This window comes from Callospermophilus lateralis (genome assembly GCF_048772815.1).
Source record: "Callospermophilus lateralis isolate mCalLat2 chromosome 6 unlocalized genomic scaffold, mCalLat2.hap1 SUPER_6_unloc_1, whole genome shotgun sequence".
NCBI lineage: Eukaryota > Metazoa > Chordata > Mammalia > Rodentia > Sciuridae > Callospermophilus > Callospermophilus lateralis.
Genome location: NW_027510149.1, coordinates 378,879 through 393,315, shown reverse-complemented (window position 1 = coordinate 393,315; position 14,437 = coordinate 378,879). Strand labels below are relative to the sequence as shown.

Sequence of the window (14,437 nt, the reverse complement as noted above, 5' to 3'; positions counted from 1 at the left end):
CAGGCACATTGTGTACATCTGCCTCAGAAGACTCTGGAACAGCTCTGGCATCATGGGTGCTGGGTTCCACCTGTCTCCCATCTTCCTGTTTTAAAAGTGTGCATGCAATGGTGCTGGTGCACTGCTTTAAACCCCCATCACAGCCCTGCCTGGCTTCACCTTCCCTCCTAATCTGCTTCTGCTCTGATGCTACTCGGTCCCACTGGCCTGCTCCTGCACGAGATTGTCTCTCCCATCAGAAGGGGTTGAGAGCTCTGGACGCCGGGTTCTTGCTGCACAGGCCATTTTTGTGCTTCCTGTACCTGGAAAAGTGCCTGGCACTTCACAGCATTTATCTCATGCCGAACTGAGTAAGTGCTATTGGAGCCAAGCAGAGCCGTTACTCACAAGCAGCTGTAGTTGACAAGCCAACCTTGATAGGTGGAGAGAAGAGAGAATGAAGACTGTTCATCCAGTGTGTGCTGCTGGCCCGCTTCTGAGCTGTGTACACGTGTTCATCGACACAGTTTAGCACAAATGGGCAGGTTTCTTTTCCATACCTTTGTGTCCTGCTTCCTTCAGCTGTCATTCTGTGAGCATGTTCTTGCGTTTTTAAAAGTTAAGTAAAACAGACTCATGTGGATGTAAATATGCTGTGATTTATTTACCCATCACCTTGTTACTAGCATTTGTAACAGATTTTTGTCATCCAAACAGTATTGTCAGTGACTGGCCAGGGAATTGGAGTCTCCGAGTGTGTCTCCTGAAGTGATTATTGTGCACAGAAATGTGTATCCATGGCATAGCTGTCACAGCAATCTTTATGTGATTAGCCCTAGCAATGTCATAAAGCATTAATGACTTTGGAAACTATGACGAATAGATAACAAAATATTGTAGAGCCATTATAATTCTGTAATATAAAATAGTGATGTAAGGTATTTACAGTACATGAAGAGTATTGCATAAAATGGGTTATATAATCCCTTTTATGGAAAATATGAAAAACTGAAAAAATACATACTCAGTTTTAATCTGTGGGTAGTAAGATAAGGACAGTCTTCATTTACTTCTTACCTACATTCAGTTTCTATAGTAGATGATTTCTTGGATGAATTTTTGCTCTAAATAATTTATCATATTAATTTTTTTGAATGTGTTTTGATGGGTTTCTCTTCTTTTTTGTGTGCCTTGCAAATGGTTAGGAATGTCTACTGTTTACAAGTACTTAACTATGTCTATATTGGACCACCACGTGTTTTTGCTTTGCAGTGATTAGAAATCAGCTTCTGTGCTGAATTCACTAGGTTTTGAGCTGCAAAGTAAGCAGACTTTTTACATCTGATCGTAAGACTGATAAATAAACAAAAGACCCACAGCTCTTGCTGTACACACAGCTCGCAGTTCTCTTCTGTTTGCTAGCTCACTCCCAGCTCTTGAAAACAGAAGTGGTTGTGTATGTCATGTTGTTCTCAGTGCCAAGTGCTTTAGGCATGCTGCTGTGGACTGGCTGCTAGGAGCTGACCCGGCTTTGCTGCTCCTTTCCCGCAAGGCAGTCCTGAATCCGATGTCTGTCTAGAGTGCTGAGTGCAAGATGCAGAGCCTGGTTTGCATGCATACTGACACACTGTGCTTCCCCTGGCACAGAGCACCACCAGACTGGACAGCGACAGGGTGTCCTCCACCTCCAGCACAGCTGAACGAGGGATGGTGAAGCCTATGATCCGCGTGGATCAGCAGCAGGACTACCGCAGGCAGGAGAACAGGTAGGGACTATTGTATGTAGCCTCTAGGAGGGAAAGCATTCCTAGAGGACTTGGAGACAAGAGATACCAAACTATGTATAACTGCATTTTAGAATGACATTTTAAGAATGCTTTCAATTATATTTTTAAGGTATTTCCTTTCTGTGTTATTGAATTTAAAAAGAAAAAAAATTACCTGGTTAGTAATTGTGTCCCTCATATGTTGTAGCATTACTGAGTTGATGCAAGCTGCACCTTGAGTAGTAAGGTAGCTCTTCCAGATGGCCTGCTCTGTGACAATGTGTAGAGGAAGAAGTTTTTACAGGACCTTAATACTGATAATTCTTTTATTTAGAGGAAGCCAGTCATTTCACCTATTTCTAGAAGAAATCTTTAATGTTTAGAAAGATACAAAGCCAAACTGACTTTGAAGAGAATCTTGAAGCATGTCAGAGGGCCATGTGTGGCCCCTGTTTCTGATGTGGCAGATAGGTGGAGGATAAATGATTTTTCCCCATGGCTTTGTTTTTAACTGGTCTTTAGGGTAGAGAACTGGTCTTTAGGGTAGGATTTTAATGTCTCATCTTAATAAGTTGAAATTCTGTGTCCTTGTGACTTCCAGAACAGTTTACGTGTTAAACAGTAATACCAGAGCTTGTGTTGTCCAGTACCTGTTCTGAAATGTCAATGGGATCCTGTCCTGTAGAGCAGGGAGCTGCGGGTGCTCTGCGAGCCTGGAGGAAGCCAGCTGACTGCTCCCTGTCAGCCCTGCAGTAGCGGAGGCAGTTGGGGCGGAAGCAGTTGTTCAGTTTCCCATCTTCCAGCAGAGGTCACTGTGCGTTGCAAGACTTCAGTGTCCTCCGTCTGAGTGATTACATATAGTATTTTAAATGTGTTTATTAAAGTGTCTCGGATTTCATGACTGCATCAATTAAATAAGTGTTACTTGTTCCAAGGCTATGTGGTGTGAAGACAGCAAGAATAGGGTGGGAATGGAAAGAAAGGCTCATCTGCTTTCATCTTGTCTTAATATCGACAAAGCAACATGTTTACAGTTCAAACAAAACCTTGAGTCTTTGCAAACTAATGTTACCCTGCAAAATATTTAGTTAAAATGTGTTCTTATAAAAATTAAATTTCTGACATACAGTTAACCATCATATGGGTATTTTGATACCATATTGACACAGCACCCGTATTTATTAATGTGACACATCCTGAGCAGTCTTTCCCTCCCCAAGTGGATTCATGTCCTCACTCAAACATCCGTAAGTTGAAAAGTATGACACGTTTCTCATTCCTTTACCTATACACAACGTTGCTCCTTAAGTACTAATTTTAGTTTAAAAAATCCTTTTGTCACAATTTGTTTTTCTAATCACAGTTTAACCTTACTTTTACCAGATTTGTTAAAATTATGAAATAAATAATTGGTAAGGTTTATCCAGGTTCGTTTTGTGGGATATTAAAGACAAAATCCATTAAGTAACTGTCTATCTGCAGTTTAGGTGTCTGTAAATTCAGCAGTGTAAGAGAGAGGTATAGTAAAATCATTGAGAATTTAAATTATATTCTGCTTATAAGAGCATCTTTGTTTTTCTAAATTATTGAGTTAAATCCAAATGATCAAATCATAAGCTAGAAAATAAACTCTAAAGAGCACAATTTGATGAGAAGGGGATTTACCCTTAGGAGTGTAATAACTTACGCTAACACACATGATATTCCTGTTCTTCTTGCTTATCTGGTGCTGGGGGAGGGTGAGGGTGAGGGTGGAGGGAGGAGATTGAGAACCCAGCCCAGGTTCTTTTTTTTCTGCTCTCTGTTTGTTCATTCAGTGAACACACCTGTGATTCTAAATGCTTGCTTCAGCAGCTCGCCACCAGCTGTCAGTCCCCACTGAAGTGTTGCTGCTGGCAGGTAGTCACCCAGGGTCTGCTAAGTAGCTCAGTTTCAGATGACCAACAGCTGCGCTGGCTTTCCCTCTCATAGATACATGGTTTATTTGAATTTGAGCTAACTTCAGGTTGATTGAAGTCAGTATTTAACTCAATGGATATTTTCCTTGCAATATAAATCACTAATCCACACAACTCAGTTTTTCTTTTGTATGCATAAAGGGTAGGACACATGTTTTTGGCTTCTGCTGTCAATTTTCTTGATTTCTCAAAGACAGGATATTTGAAAGTTCTTATTGTCTGTTAAAATTCACTAAATGATAAAGATTTTGAAATGTTACGGAAGATAATCACTCATCTGTGTGTGTATATCTAGCTTTTGGTAAATATTACATATAAAGTATAGCTAGTAACAAACTAAAGAATACTAACTTCACGGTCCTAATTACATATCTTAAAGAAAGGATATTTAAGTTAAGCACTATCCAATGGGGAAAGCAGGAGATTTAAATTGGAGTTGTGATTGTTTCCCATACATGTTTTAGAAAGTCTGTGCTTAGCAGTGGCTTTCAAATGTGTTTTGACTGTTATCACAACCCAAGGTCATCTGATGCATCACCATTGGGCGGTGACCCACTGTTGGAAGGACTCTTACAGCAATAGAAATGTCCTTACCTTTTGAAATAACTTGATCCTGAAAACCTGGAAATAGGTAAACATTAGCACAATGCTGGTTCTTAGAAATGCTCCAAACTCTAGTTTTTCTTTATTTTTTTAAATTAGTTCCATATTTATGTAGTGTCAGGCCAACTGATGCTGAAGTACCTTAAGAAGACAGGAGTAAGTAGATGCCTATTTGAGGCTGTGGTACTGAGTGGCTAGGAAAACCCTAAAAGTCTTCTTCTCTGGTACCCATCAATGTAGTTTTTTTGTGGGGGGCAGGGGAGGGTACCAAGGGTTGAACTCAGGGGCACTCGACCACCAAGCCACATCCCCAGCCCTATTTTGTGTTTTATTTAGAGACAGGGTCTCGCTGAGTTGCTCAGCAATTCGCTTTTGCTGAAGCTGGCTTTGAACTCGTGATCCTCCTGCCTTAGCCTCCCGAACCACTGGGAATACAAGCATGCGCTGCCACACCCAGCCTTGGTGCCCATTAATAGAGAAGGACAAATGATGTCCCACTTCTAGAAAGTGCTGGACTTGGGTTCCAGCTCACCCTGGCTCAGCTTCTCTGGGTGTCTCTTCACTGTCACCTGAGCCATAGTGTAGCATGTGCAGGACACCTGATCCCTGTCCCAGACAGGAGTGCTTATTAGCAATACAGGATCGTGTATTAGAGCTGCTCGGTCATGGTAGTCTGTACTCAGAGGAGCTGGTATTCTGTGGGGGGTGCTGATAAGATCGTTCCCCATCTGTTTGCTTCAGTGTCTGAATGGATCACCTGTGAGGCAAGGGCTAGCTGTTTTTTATTTCCCATTTGAAAGTCATGTGAGACTTAAAGTAGTTGTTGAGATCCACGCAGGCGGCCAGTGGTGTTGGTAGATGTGTGACCACATTTTAATTTCCCTTCTTAGAACTCAGGATGCTGCTGGGCCAGAACTGATGCTGCCTGCTAGCATTGAATTCAGGGAAAGTGGTGAGTATTTTCAGATTCTGCTGTTAGTGCATTATTTCTTGTTTGGTTTTTTCCCATATGACTTTTACGTTCTTGTTTTCTATCTTACAATCTTTTTACAGCTGAAGACTCCTTTTTATCTGCCATTATCAATTACACGAATAGCTCTACAGTACATTTTAAGTTGTCCCCCACTTATGTGCTGTACATGGCATGTCGGCACGTACTGTCCAGCCAGCACAGGCCGGATGTCAGTCCCACGGAGCGCACGCACAAGGTCATCGCCGTGGTCAACAAGATGGTGAGCATGATGGAAGGGGTCATTCAGGTGAGTGCGGCAGGAGGCCTGCCAATTGTGGAGTTGGCACTCGGCCAGGGAAGGCAGGTCCTTTAGCACTTCTGGCCTGCTACATGTTTGACTGTCCCAAGGCTGCTCTTTCTAAATAAGTTATAGTAAAAACGTAGAAAACGTGTACCTTAAGATGTTCAGAGGAAATGTAGACCTTTATCTCTTTCTTCCCTATGTACTTTAGAGTAAATGAAGATGAAACTGTATGTGATGACACACTGATCATGGGAAAGACCTCGCAATTGCCACAGTGGTTGTGAGCAAGTGTTGTGACTATTGAGCATTTTTGTAGCATTTTCCTTAAATGATTATTGAAGTGTAATTTACATGTTAAAAAACAGCTGCCTTTTTTGATCTGAACAGGTCAGTAGCATTTAGTGCATTCACAGTGTTGTGTAACCCCCCTGTCCAAAACACTCTATCACTGGCTCCTGCCTGCTGCTCCTGGTAGCCACCGCCTTAGTGTGCCATGGGCAGGCTGGCACTGCTCCCTGGGTGTGTCCACTGTGCTTTTATGAGAGTGGTCTGTTTCTGACCACATGCATAGAAGAGTGCTGGGCATAAGAACAAATTTCTCACTGAGAATGAAATTCTTTCATGAACCTATCTTGAAAGTCTCAGGACAGGAGGATGCATTCTGTTGGTGGAATGGCTTGGTTCCTCTAACTACTCTCTATCTATGGTTGATTAAATTGGGATAGCAGATATTTATTTGAAGATTCAATCTTTAAGGACCTTAGCAGTAGATTCACAGGTTTTAAGTTTCTTACTGAGGAATAAAACTCTAGTAATATGAAGTTAAATGATATGGGTAGATGGTTTGGTTGTTTTCCTCCTAGCAAGACCATTTGGGGGAAACTAAGATTACCTTTTAATTCCCTCAGAATTGTTTTTAAAAGCCAAAAATTTTAAGAAAATGTTTCCTTCGCATGCATGATGTAAATTTGGTGGGGTTATGATTCTCTTAAGCTAAGAAATAGATAAAAAGAAAGGACATTTTATTTGGATACCTTTTTGTGACTCTAGTATGATCATTTATAGGCAAGCATGAGTTTCCTTTTCAGTTGAGGCACTGGCTGTCTCCCTTCATGTTTGAACTTGAAAAGCACATCTCGGAGTGAAGCCAGCCACAAACTGCCCTTAGTAGATGTATCCTTGCCAGTGTCCACTAGTCAGGGCAGTCACTGCTGTTAGGACAGGGCTTTTAAGCTTCAAATTAGTGGACTATGGCAATGAATAATTTAAATTCTGCTTCCAAAATCCCATTTATTTTCCTTAGCATAGGTACAGTGTAAGTTCTTCAAGCAGTTTTAAATTCTCAGCTTTTGCTTTGATGTTTGTACAAGTCTTTGCTGTCTCTCTCATTTCTACTAGTTAATTCTGGAATGGACACTCAGTGTCATTGAAAGATGTTTAGAAGTCCTTCCTTTGCCTATCTTTTAAAGAGATCAGTATGTTTGTGTGTGTTTTATTGTGACATCATCTTTATAGATAAACGATAAAATTCATTTAGTTACTGTGCCAATTTTAAGAACGTGAAACTAATCCTTTATGTCATATACTTCCAAAGTTGCTTCAGAATCATAAATGAAATGTAATTGGGAATAACATAACTGAATGTTGTACCTTCATGTCGTACCTTCATGTTAGTGTTTTGATTTTTTTTTTTTTTAAACTGTCATGATTGTTTACACGTTTCTTTCTCTTGTTCTGCTGATTTCCCCGTCTGTTTTTCGCCAGGAGGTAGACCAGGTTGATCAGGTAGGAAACACTGCTGGGAGCTGCTCCTAGCTGCGTTGGCTTAGCTGAGTTTCTCATGCTGCTTCCATGTCCAGTATGACACTACAGCACCTGGACTGAAAGTTCATAACCCTCATCCAGCAACTGAACACGCAGTACTAAAACCCTTTTGACTGTGCAACTTTTATCAGCATTTCATAATTTCTGCTTAATGCACTTCAGTGTGGATATGAGATGACCAGAGTTCTGTTTCTTCTCCTTATTATTTGTCTTTGGTTCCTATTCTTTGACTCTCATCTGAGGTTGCCTGGCCTGCACATGTGGTCGGGAGAGGATGCGATGGATCAGTACTGGGATACTGAGTCACATGGTGTCCGTGCCAGTGACTACAAGTATCAGGGTGGCTGTGGGTAACCGTGGATACATCTGTGTATACTGCACAGATTACCAGATAATGCACAATTTACAATTTGGTGTTTTATTACTTGATATCTGCATTTCTCCACTGATTGCATAAATCGAAGCTAATTAGACCCTGGTCTGTATACATGGGTCCTAGGAAGCAGTTGCAGTGGCTGTTGCTTCCCATTGTACACATCCAAATTCCTCTGCGAGTATCTGGTATCTGTGGTCAATTCCTGGGTGAAAATGGAAGGTACTGGTCTGTCTTTGCAGCTTTTCGGAGCATTCCTGTCTGTTGCTGTCACTGTGTTTTGTGCCACATAGCTGATGGAAATATGTTCTGCCCGCAGAAGCAGAAGAACATTGCAGGGGCACTTGCCTTCTGGATGGCCAACGCATCTGAGCTGCTCAACTTCATCAAGCAGGACCGAGACCTTAGTCGGATCACGCTCGATGCCCAGGACGTTCTAGCACATCTGGTTCAGATGGCATTTAAGTAAGGAGCACATTTTTGAGGATGACACCATTCCGTGAAGAATTGAATCCTATCTTTTCTTGTTCAGTTTCCAAAGCGAGTATTGGTGTTTTATTTACCTTAAGTGAAGATGGTGCTAAGGAGCATAAGCCAGAGGTGTTGGTTAATAGTCTTGGATTCAGTGAGCTCTGCTTCAGGAATCCTGAGAGTAGTGACACTCCTGGTTTTGCGAATGGAAAATGTTTCTAAAGAGTACAGGTTGTTTCCCCTGTGGTAGCATGTCTGGCCATGCCGAAGCATCATGCTGAGATGATTGAGCTTGTCTAATGCTTTCAGATACCTGGTCCACTGTCTTCAGTCAGAACTGAATAACTACATGCCCGCCTTTCTGGATGATCCTGAAGAGAACAGTCTGCAAAGACCAAAAATAGGTTAGGCTCTCCCAAGATCCCTCCCTTTTTTCCCTTCACATTTAGCTCTACCTTCATGCTTAAAATATGTAAGTGTGTGTTTTTGAGTAAATGAGATGTCTTATTGAATTTTGGCAGTCTTTAAATAATAACTCCTAACCACTGTCTGTTTTGTTTGTGAATGTCCCTTTTGGGTATGTCATACTAGCCATACTTTCTAAGTTTTCTGAGTGAACCTGTTGGCTAAAGAGGGATTAGTTAATAATAATACGTAATTTAAGACCATGCCACTGTTTCCTATTTGAAAGAGATTGGTATTTTAAAGTGAGTCAACACAGTTACTTCCATAGCTGCCATATGCAGGTTTAGTGTGATTCAGAAGGTTCTTGGGGGACGTTTGGCTCATTTTCATTCTGTGTCTTGGGCAGATGATGTGCTGCACACACTCACGGGAGCCATGTCCTTGCTGCGGCGCTGCAGAGTCAATGCTGCCCTGACTATCCAGCTTTTCTCTCAGCTGTTCCACTTCATCAATATGTGGCTGTTCAACAGATTGGTGACAGACCCGGATTCAGGGCTGTGCTCCCACTACTGGGGAGCAATTATCCGCCAGCAGTTGGGACATATCGAAGCCTGGGCAGAGAAGCAGGGGCTAGAACTGGCTGCGGACTGTCACTTGAGCAGGATCGTGCAGGTGTGTGTGGTTCCTGTCTCAGGGTAATGCATTTTATGACAGATGTGTCAGATATTATGATGTACAAGAGCTTGGATCCAGTAGAACTCAGAAGCTTCCTTTTGTTGGGTTTTCTCATGTACCAATAGTGAAACACTGAGGTGCTAGCACCTGCCTGCTCTGACAAAGCACCTCAAACTGGGTAGCTCAATGGAAGTTTGTGGTCTTCCAGTTCTTCAGGCCAGAGTTGAAATCTGTTGCAGGGTTGCCTCCTTGAGAGGCTACAAGGAGGATGTGTTCCAGATTTCCCCAGCCTTGGGTGGTTTCCAGACAGCCTGCCTTCGAGACACATCCTCCCAGGTCTGCCTTCGGCTTCACACAGCTTTCTCCTTGTGTGCATGCCTGTCCAAGTGTGCAGTTGTAAAAGGATTTCAGTCACATGACCCCCCAGCCTCATTTTCACCTGTTACCACTGTATAGACCACATCTAAATAAGGCTACGTTCTGAAGTGCTAGGGGTTAGGCCTCTAAACATTGGAATTTTGAGGGACACAGTGCAACCTGTAATAAGTGGTTAACCAGTAGAGTATTGAGACCAGTGAAATGTATTTCAGAAAGCTTCATAGTGAAAGATAAATTCCAATTTTAAAATGCACAAGCCAGATCATGTCCTAATGCCTTGACTCGCTCTGAGGAAATTGTTTATATCAAAGAATAGGCACTGTGTTTTATATTTAAGGAAATAAGGAAATGAGTTATCTGTAGTCTCAAGACCTATAATTTTTTTTTTTTTTTTTTTAAGCACCCAGGGGTGCTTAAACACCGAACCACTCCCCAGTCCTTTTTATTTTTTGAGACAGGGTCTCACTAAGTTGTTTGGGGCCTCACTAAGTTGCTGAGGCTGGCATTGAACTTGGAATCCTCCTTCCTCAGCCTTCTGAGTTGCTGGGATTACAGGTGTGCACCACTGCACCTGGCTCCAAGGGAATTTTGAAATGTGTTATGAACATTAATAATTGAATCTGATTATGTCTGTATAATAGTAAAATCCAGAAGGCATCTAGATCCAGAAGGCTAGGCAGGAGGATTGCGAGTTCAATAACAGCCTTAGCAATGGTGAGGCACTAAGCAACTTAGTGAGACCCTGTCTCTAAATAAAATAAAAAATTGAGCTGGGGTTGTGGCTCAGTGGTTGAGTGGCCCTTAGTTCAGTCCCTGGCATCCCCCACCTCCCAAAAAAGGATGACATTCTTAGTTTAATATATTAGTTTATATCAATAAGTGTGTTTGTGTGTTTTTTCCTAAATTTTGAAATTATATAAGCAAGTTATTGGCTTTATAAATATTACATAAAAGATTATTATTTTTTCTGCTTCTGGGGATTTGAACAGGGCCTTGTGCTCTACCGCTAAGCTACATTCCTAGACCCAGAGAATATTTTTGAAATAAATTTGTGATATTCATTTATTCTTTTAATTAGGCAACTACTTTGCTTACCATGGACAAGTATGCACCTGATGACATTCCAAATATAAACAGCACCTGCTTTAAGTTAAATTCACTGCAGCTTCAAGCCTTACTACAAAATTATCACTGTGCACCTGATGAGCCTTTTATCCCCACGGTAAGTGAGTGTTACATTGCGACCAAGTGTGAGTGTGTTTGTGCAGGGAAAATTTGAATGAGGAGAAAAAAGGAACACCTACTTCACAATTTATTTAGTACATTAGTTTACTTAAAATCCATTTTATAGTTATCTGAGACAGTTCAATGCTAGGAGCAGAAACTGCACAAGTATTTTAAACAGAAGAAAAACTATTAATCTGCAAGAGGCTGAGCCGGGCAAGCCTGCTGCTTGCTGGAAGGAATGGGGACCAAGAGCCCAGACCACAGAGTCTGCCTTGATGGCTCTTTACTCAGAGGCAGCTGCTCAGACAGTGCCGTGGGAACCACCTGAGCCCTGAGGATGGAGTGGGTGGCTATGTGAGCCACCCTTCAGTGTTGCTTTGTGCCAGGAGGAGGCAGGAAACAGCCAACACTTGAAGCTACACAGACAGCAGTGCCACCTGCCAGTAGAGCATGTCAGTGTCATGTTAGGGAGTGCCAGCTCCAGTGAGGAAGTGTGGACTCTGATTCCACAACAGCCTGCATGAGTGCACCAGTGTAAGTGGCATGAGAGGGCGTGTGCATAGGACACTCAAGATGCCTCCCATCAGCATGAGAGGGATGGACATCACCATTCTGGTGTGGATGTGCTGGAGGCCCGCCCCTGTAGGGAGGCAGGCAGGATGGGGACTGGTATTAGTGTCTGGAGTGGGAGTAGCAGGGTGCTGGGCTGGGTCTTCATTGGTTGGACTGTGCATTAGGACTGACGTTTCTTTTGTGCATCACGTGCCGTAATGTGTTTAAGACGGAAGTCACGCGTGAGACTCTAATTCAAAAACACCCTCTATTGATGTATTTCCAAAGTGGGAAATTTACTGGGTCGATAACTTATTCATTTTTTTAATTTAACATATAAGCTTTAATATTTAAGTGGTGAAAATGTTTAAGAGTGAAAAAGTAAAGAGCACCACACTCAGTTCTTTTGGGCGTGGAGGGCTTGTGACACAGCTGTTAGTATTTAATATATAAGCTTTTTACTGTGTTTTCTTTTTTTGTTCTGGGGATTGACTCCAGGGGTATTTAACCATGAAGCCACATTCCTGGTCCTTTTGTTGTTTATTTTGGGGGAAGGCCTTGCTAAGTTGCTAAGGCTAGTCTTAAACTTGTGGTCCTCCTGCCTCAGCCTCCCCAGTCACTGGGATTACAGGTGTGCACTGCCACATCCAGTCTTTTCACTTCTAAATATTTTCACATTAAATATTCAACAAGAATATGATGATTAACGACTGAAACATAAAGCTATTTAAGAACTGTGCACAGATATAACTATTTGGAAAAGAGGAATAGCATTTTCTTGTGTTGAACAGCTTCTTCCTATGTGCAGCCATAAGTAGCTGAAGATTAGTGGCATCTTGGTCCCTATTTAAAATGTGAGCAGCTGGCCTGTGAGTTGTCGCTTCTCAAAGTCAGCTAGTGAGCATGGATGAGCTAGAGAGCCTGCTCTGTCTCCAGAGCCCCGTGCCCATGTAGGTGTGTCTGGGAGGTGGTGAGCCACTGTGATCACTTGGCTTCTGAGTGTTGCTGGTCACACACTTCAGGTGTTGAGCATCTTCTGTGACCTAGTGATCTTTTCTGACAGGATCTCATAGACAACGTGGTGGCTGTGGCTGAGAACACAGCGGATGAGCTAGCCCGGAGCGATGGGAGGGATGTACAGTTGGAGGAGGATCCTGACTTGCAGCTGCCTTTCCTCTTGCCAGAAGATGGCTATTCTTGTGACGTTGTCAGAAACATTCCAAATGGTTTACAGGAGTTTTTAGACCCTCTGTGCCAGAGAGGTAAGTGCTGGTTACCCAGCGGGATCCTGAGCTGTGGCCCAGGAGGAAGCGAGCTTCTCTTTTACTGTCTCCTGAGGACTCTGCCTGGACTTGAGAAGTGTTTCATGGTGACGTGAGGTCAGATGTGTTCGTTCGCATGACTATGGGTATGTGGTGGTCCTGCAGAAAGCACCTGTCCTGCCCACCTGGTGAAGTGATGTTGGTGCCAGCCCAGTAGAGCAGGGGAGAGTAGCACCAACCAGCCAGCTCCACCCAACCCTGCCACATGTGCTCTTGGGGCAGTTTGCCCCTTGCCTCAGGTTCTCACCTGTAAAATGGACTAAGAGGTCTCTGAGGACTGGGTCGGTTGCCAGGAGGCCAGGGCTGCCTCAGTGCCGAGCACCCTGCCACTGCTGCAGGGATGCCCTGCCAGGCCAGTGAGGGCCAGCCTCCAGCATGCTGTGCATGACACACTGCTCTGTGGGGCATGGAGGGGCTTGTGACATAGCCGTCAAGAGTCCACCTCAGGCCTTCCTAGATTGTCACATGACCCTGTCTACATAGTCTTGCTTTTGTTTATTGATAGAAAGAATAGCCATCTTCTGCAAGAGGAAAGGCAGCTAGCTGCAAGTCAGGATCTTCCTCCAACTCTACATCCCTCCCATCGCTCACTGTTGCTGTGAAGTATGAGCTTCTGAATCAGACTAAATTTTGATTCTATTCTGCTACTTTTGGGGAAAGTAGAGAAAAGCTCTGATGAGTAGAAAAATAGATGCAAAATGTAGGGATTTATTGAAACAAGGAGTAACAGCAAGATGCAGTTAAGTGTCATGTCCATGGGCCCATGATGGATAAATTCAGTGAATATGATTTTTAACTTGAATGTTTCACTTACCACATAAATTTGTTTTTCTGCCTTCAAAGGTATCTCAAAGTTTTGGTAGTTTAAAAAAGTTCATGTTAGAAAGACTGCCACTTCCCCTGAGTGTTATTTACATGGTATGAGTATTGTGGCCCTTCCAACATGCCGAGTGCATGGAGAAGAGCAGAGGACCAGGTTGGGTGGCCTGGATGTGAAGGCATATGCCAGGAGAGCCCTTAGTCCTGGTTTAGGGTACACCTGTGGCCCAGTGCTGGCTGTAATGCAGCAAGAGGCCCGCCAAGTCCCCCTGAAGTGCACGTAACCTGGCCCAGAACTCTAGGCACATGGGAAGCCTGTGGAAGTATGGCCCTCGCCACAGAGTAGGGAACCAGGGGCAGTAGGCATTCAACTACAACAGGGCTGCTTGGAGGGGTCCTGTGCACATCTCTCAACAAGTCAAAACCCACAGCCAGCTTTACTCTTCCATGCTCCACAGTCACCTGTGCTGATCATGTGTGGTCTCTGTCATCCTCCTGCCCAGGCCTCCCCTTCTGCTCAGTCTGCCCTGTTACCAGCAGCTCTTTTATGTTTTGCACTTCTGGGGATTGCACCCAGTGCTCTACCATGAAGCTACATTCCCAGCCCTTTCTATTTACTTTTCTAATTACTTTGGTACTGAGGATTGAACCCAAAGGGGCACTTAACCACTGAATCACATCGATAGCCCTTTTTTATTTCGAGATAGGTTCTCACTCAATTGCCAAGGCTATCCTTTGATCTTTCTGCCTTGTCCTTCCTAGCCACTGGGATGATAGGCATGGCCATTGCGCCCTGCTCCTTTCTGTTTTATGATTCAGGTTCCCATTC

General features: G+C 43.2%; 1 protein-coding gene across 16 annotated transcripts in view; it reads left to right on the top strand.

Annotated features, from left to right (window-relative positions):
* Nucleotides 1-14,437, top strand: part of Afdn (afadin, adherens junction formation factor) — a 128,134-nt gene that overhangs the window by 73,061 nt on the left and 40,636 nt on the right. For 9 of the 16 annotated variants that reach the window (XM_076858029.2, XM_076858028.2, XM_076858022.2 and 6 more), the window contains exons 12-20: nucleotides 1,627-1,745; nucleotides 5,197-5,258; nucleotides 5,360-5,565; nucleotides 7,327-7,347; nucleotides 8,079-8,224; nucleotides 8,540-8,634; nucleotides 9,042-9,307; nucleotides 10,767-10,910; nucleotides 12,531-12,729. In XM_076858029.2, coding sequence (XP_076714144.1) covers nucleotides 1,627-1,745; nucleotides 5,197-5,258; nucleotides 5,360-5,565; nucleotides 7,327-7,347; nucleotides 8,079-8,224; nucleotides 8,540-8,634; nucleotides 9,042-9,307; nucleotides 10,767-10,910; nucleotides 12,531-12,729 — 1,258 coding nt within the window. The remainder of the gene's footprint in view (nucleotides 1-1,626; nucleotides 1,746-5,196; nucleotides 5,259-5,359; nucleotides 5,566-7,326; nucleotides 7,348-8,078; nucleotides 8,225-8,539; nucleotides 8,635-9,041; nucleotides 9,308-10,766; nucleotides 10,911-12,530; nucleotides 12,730-14,437) is intronic. The other 7 variants (XM_076858035.2, XM_076858034.2, XM_076858032.2 and 4 more) reach the window with 1 other exon arrangement.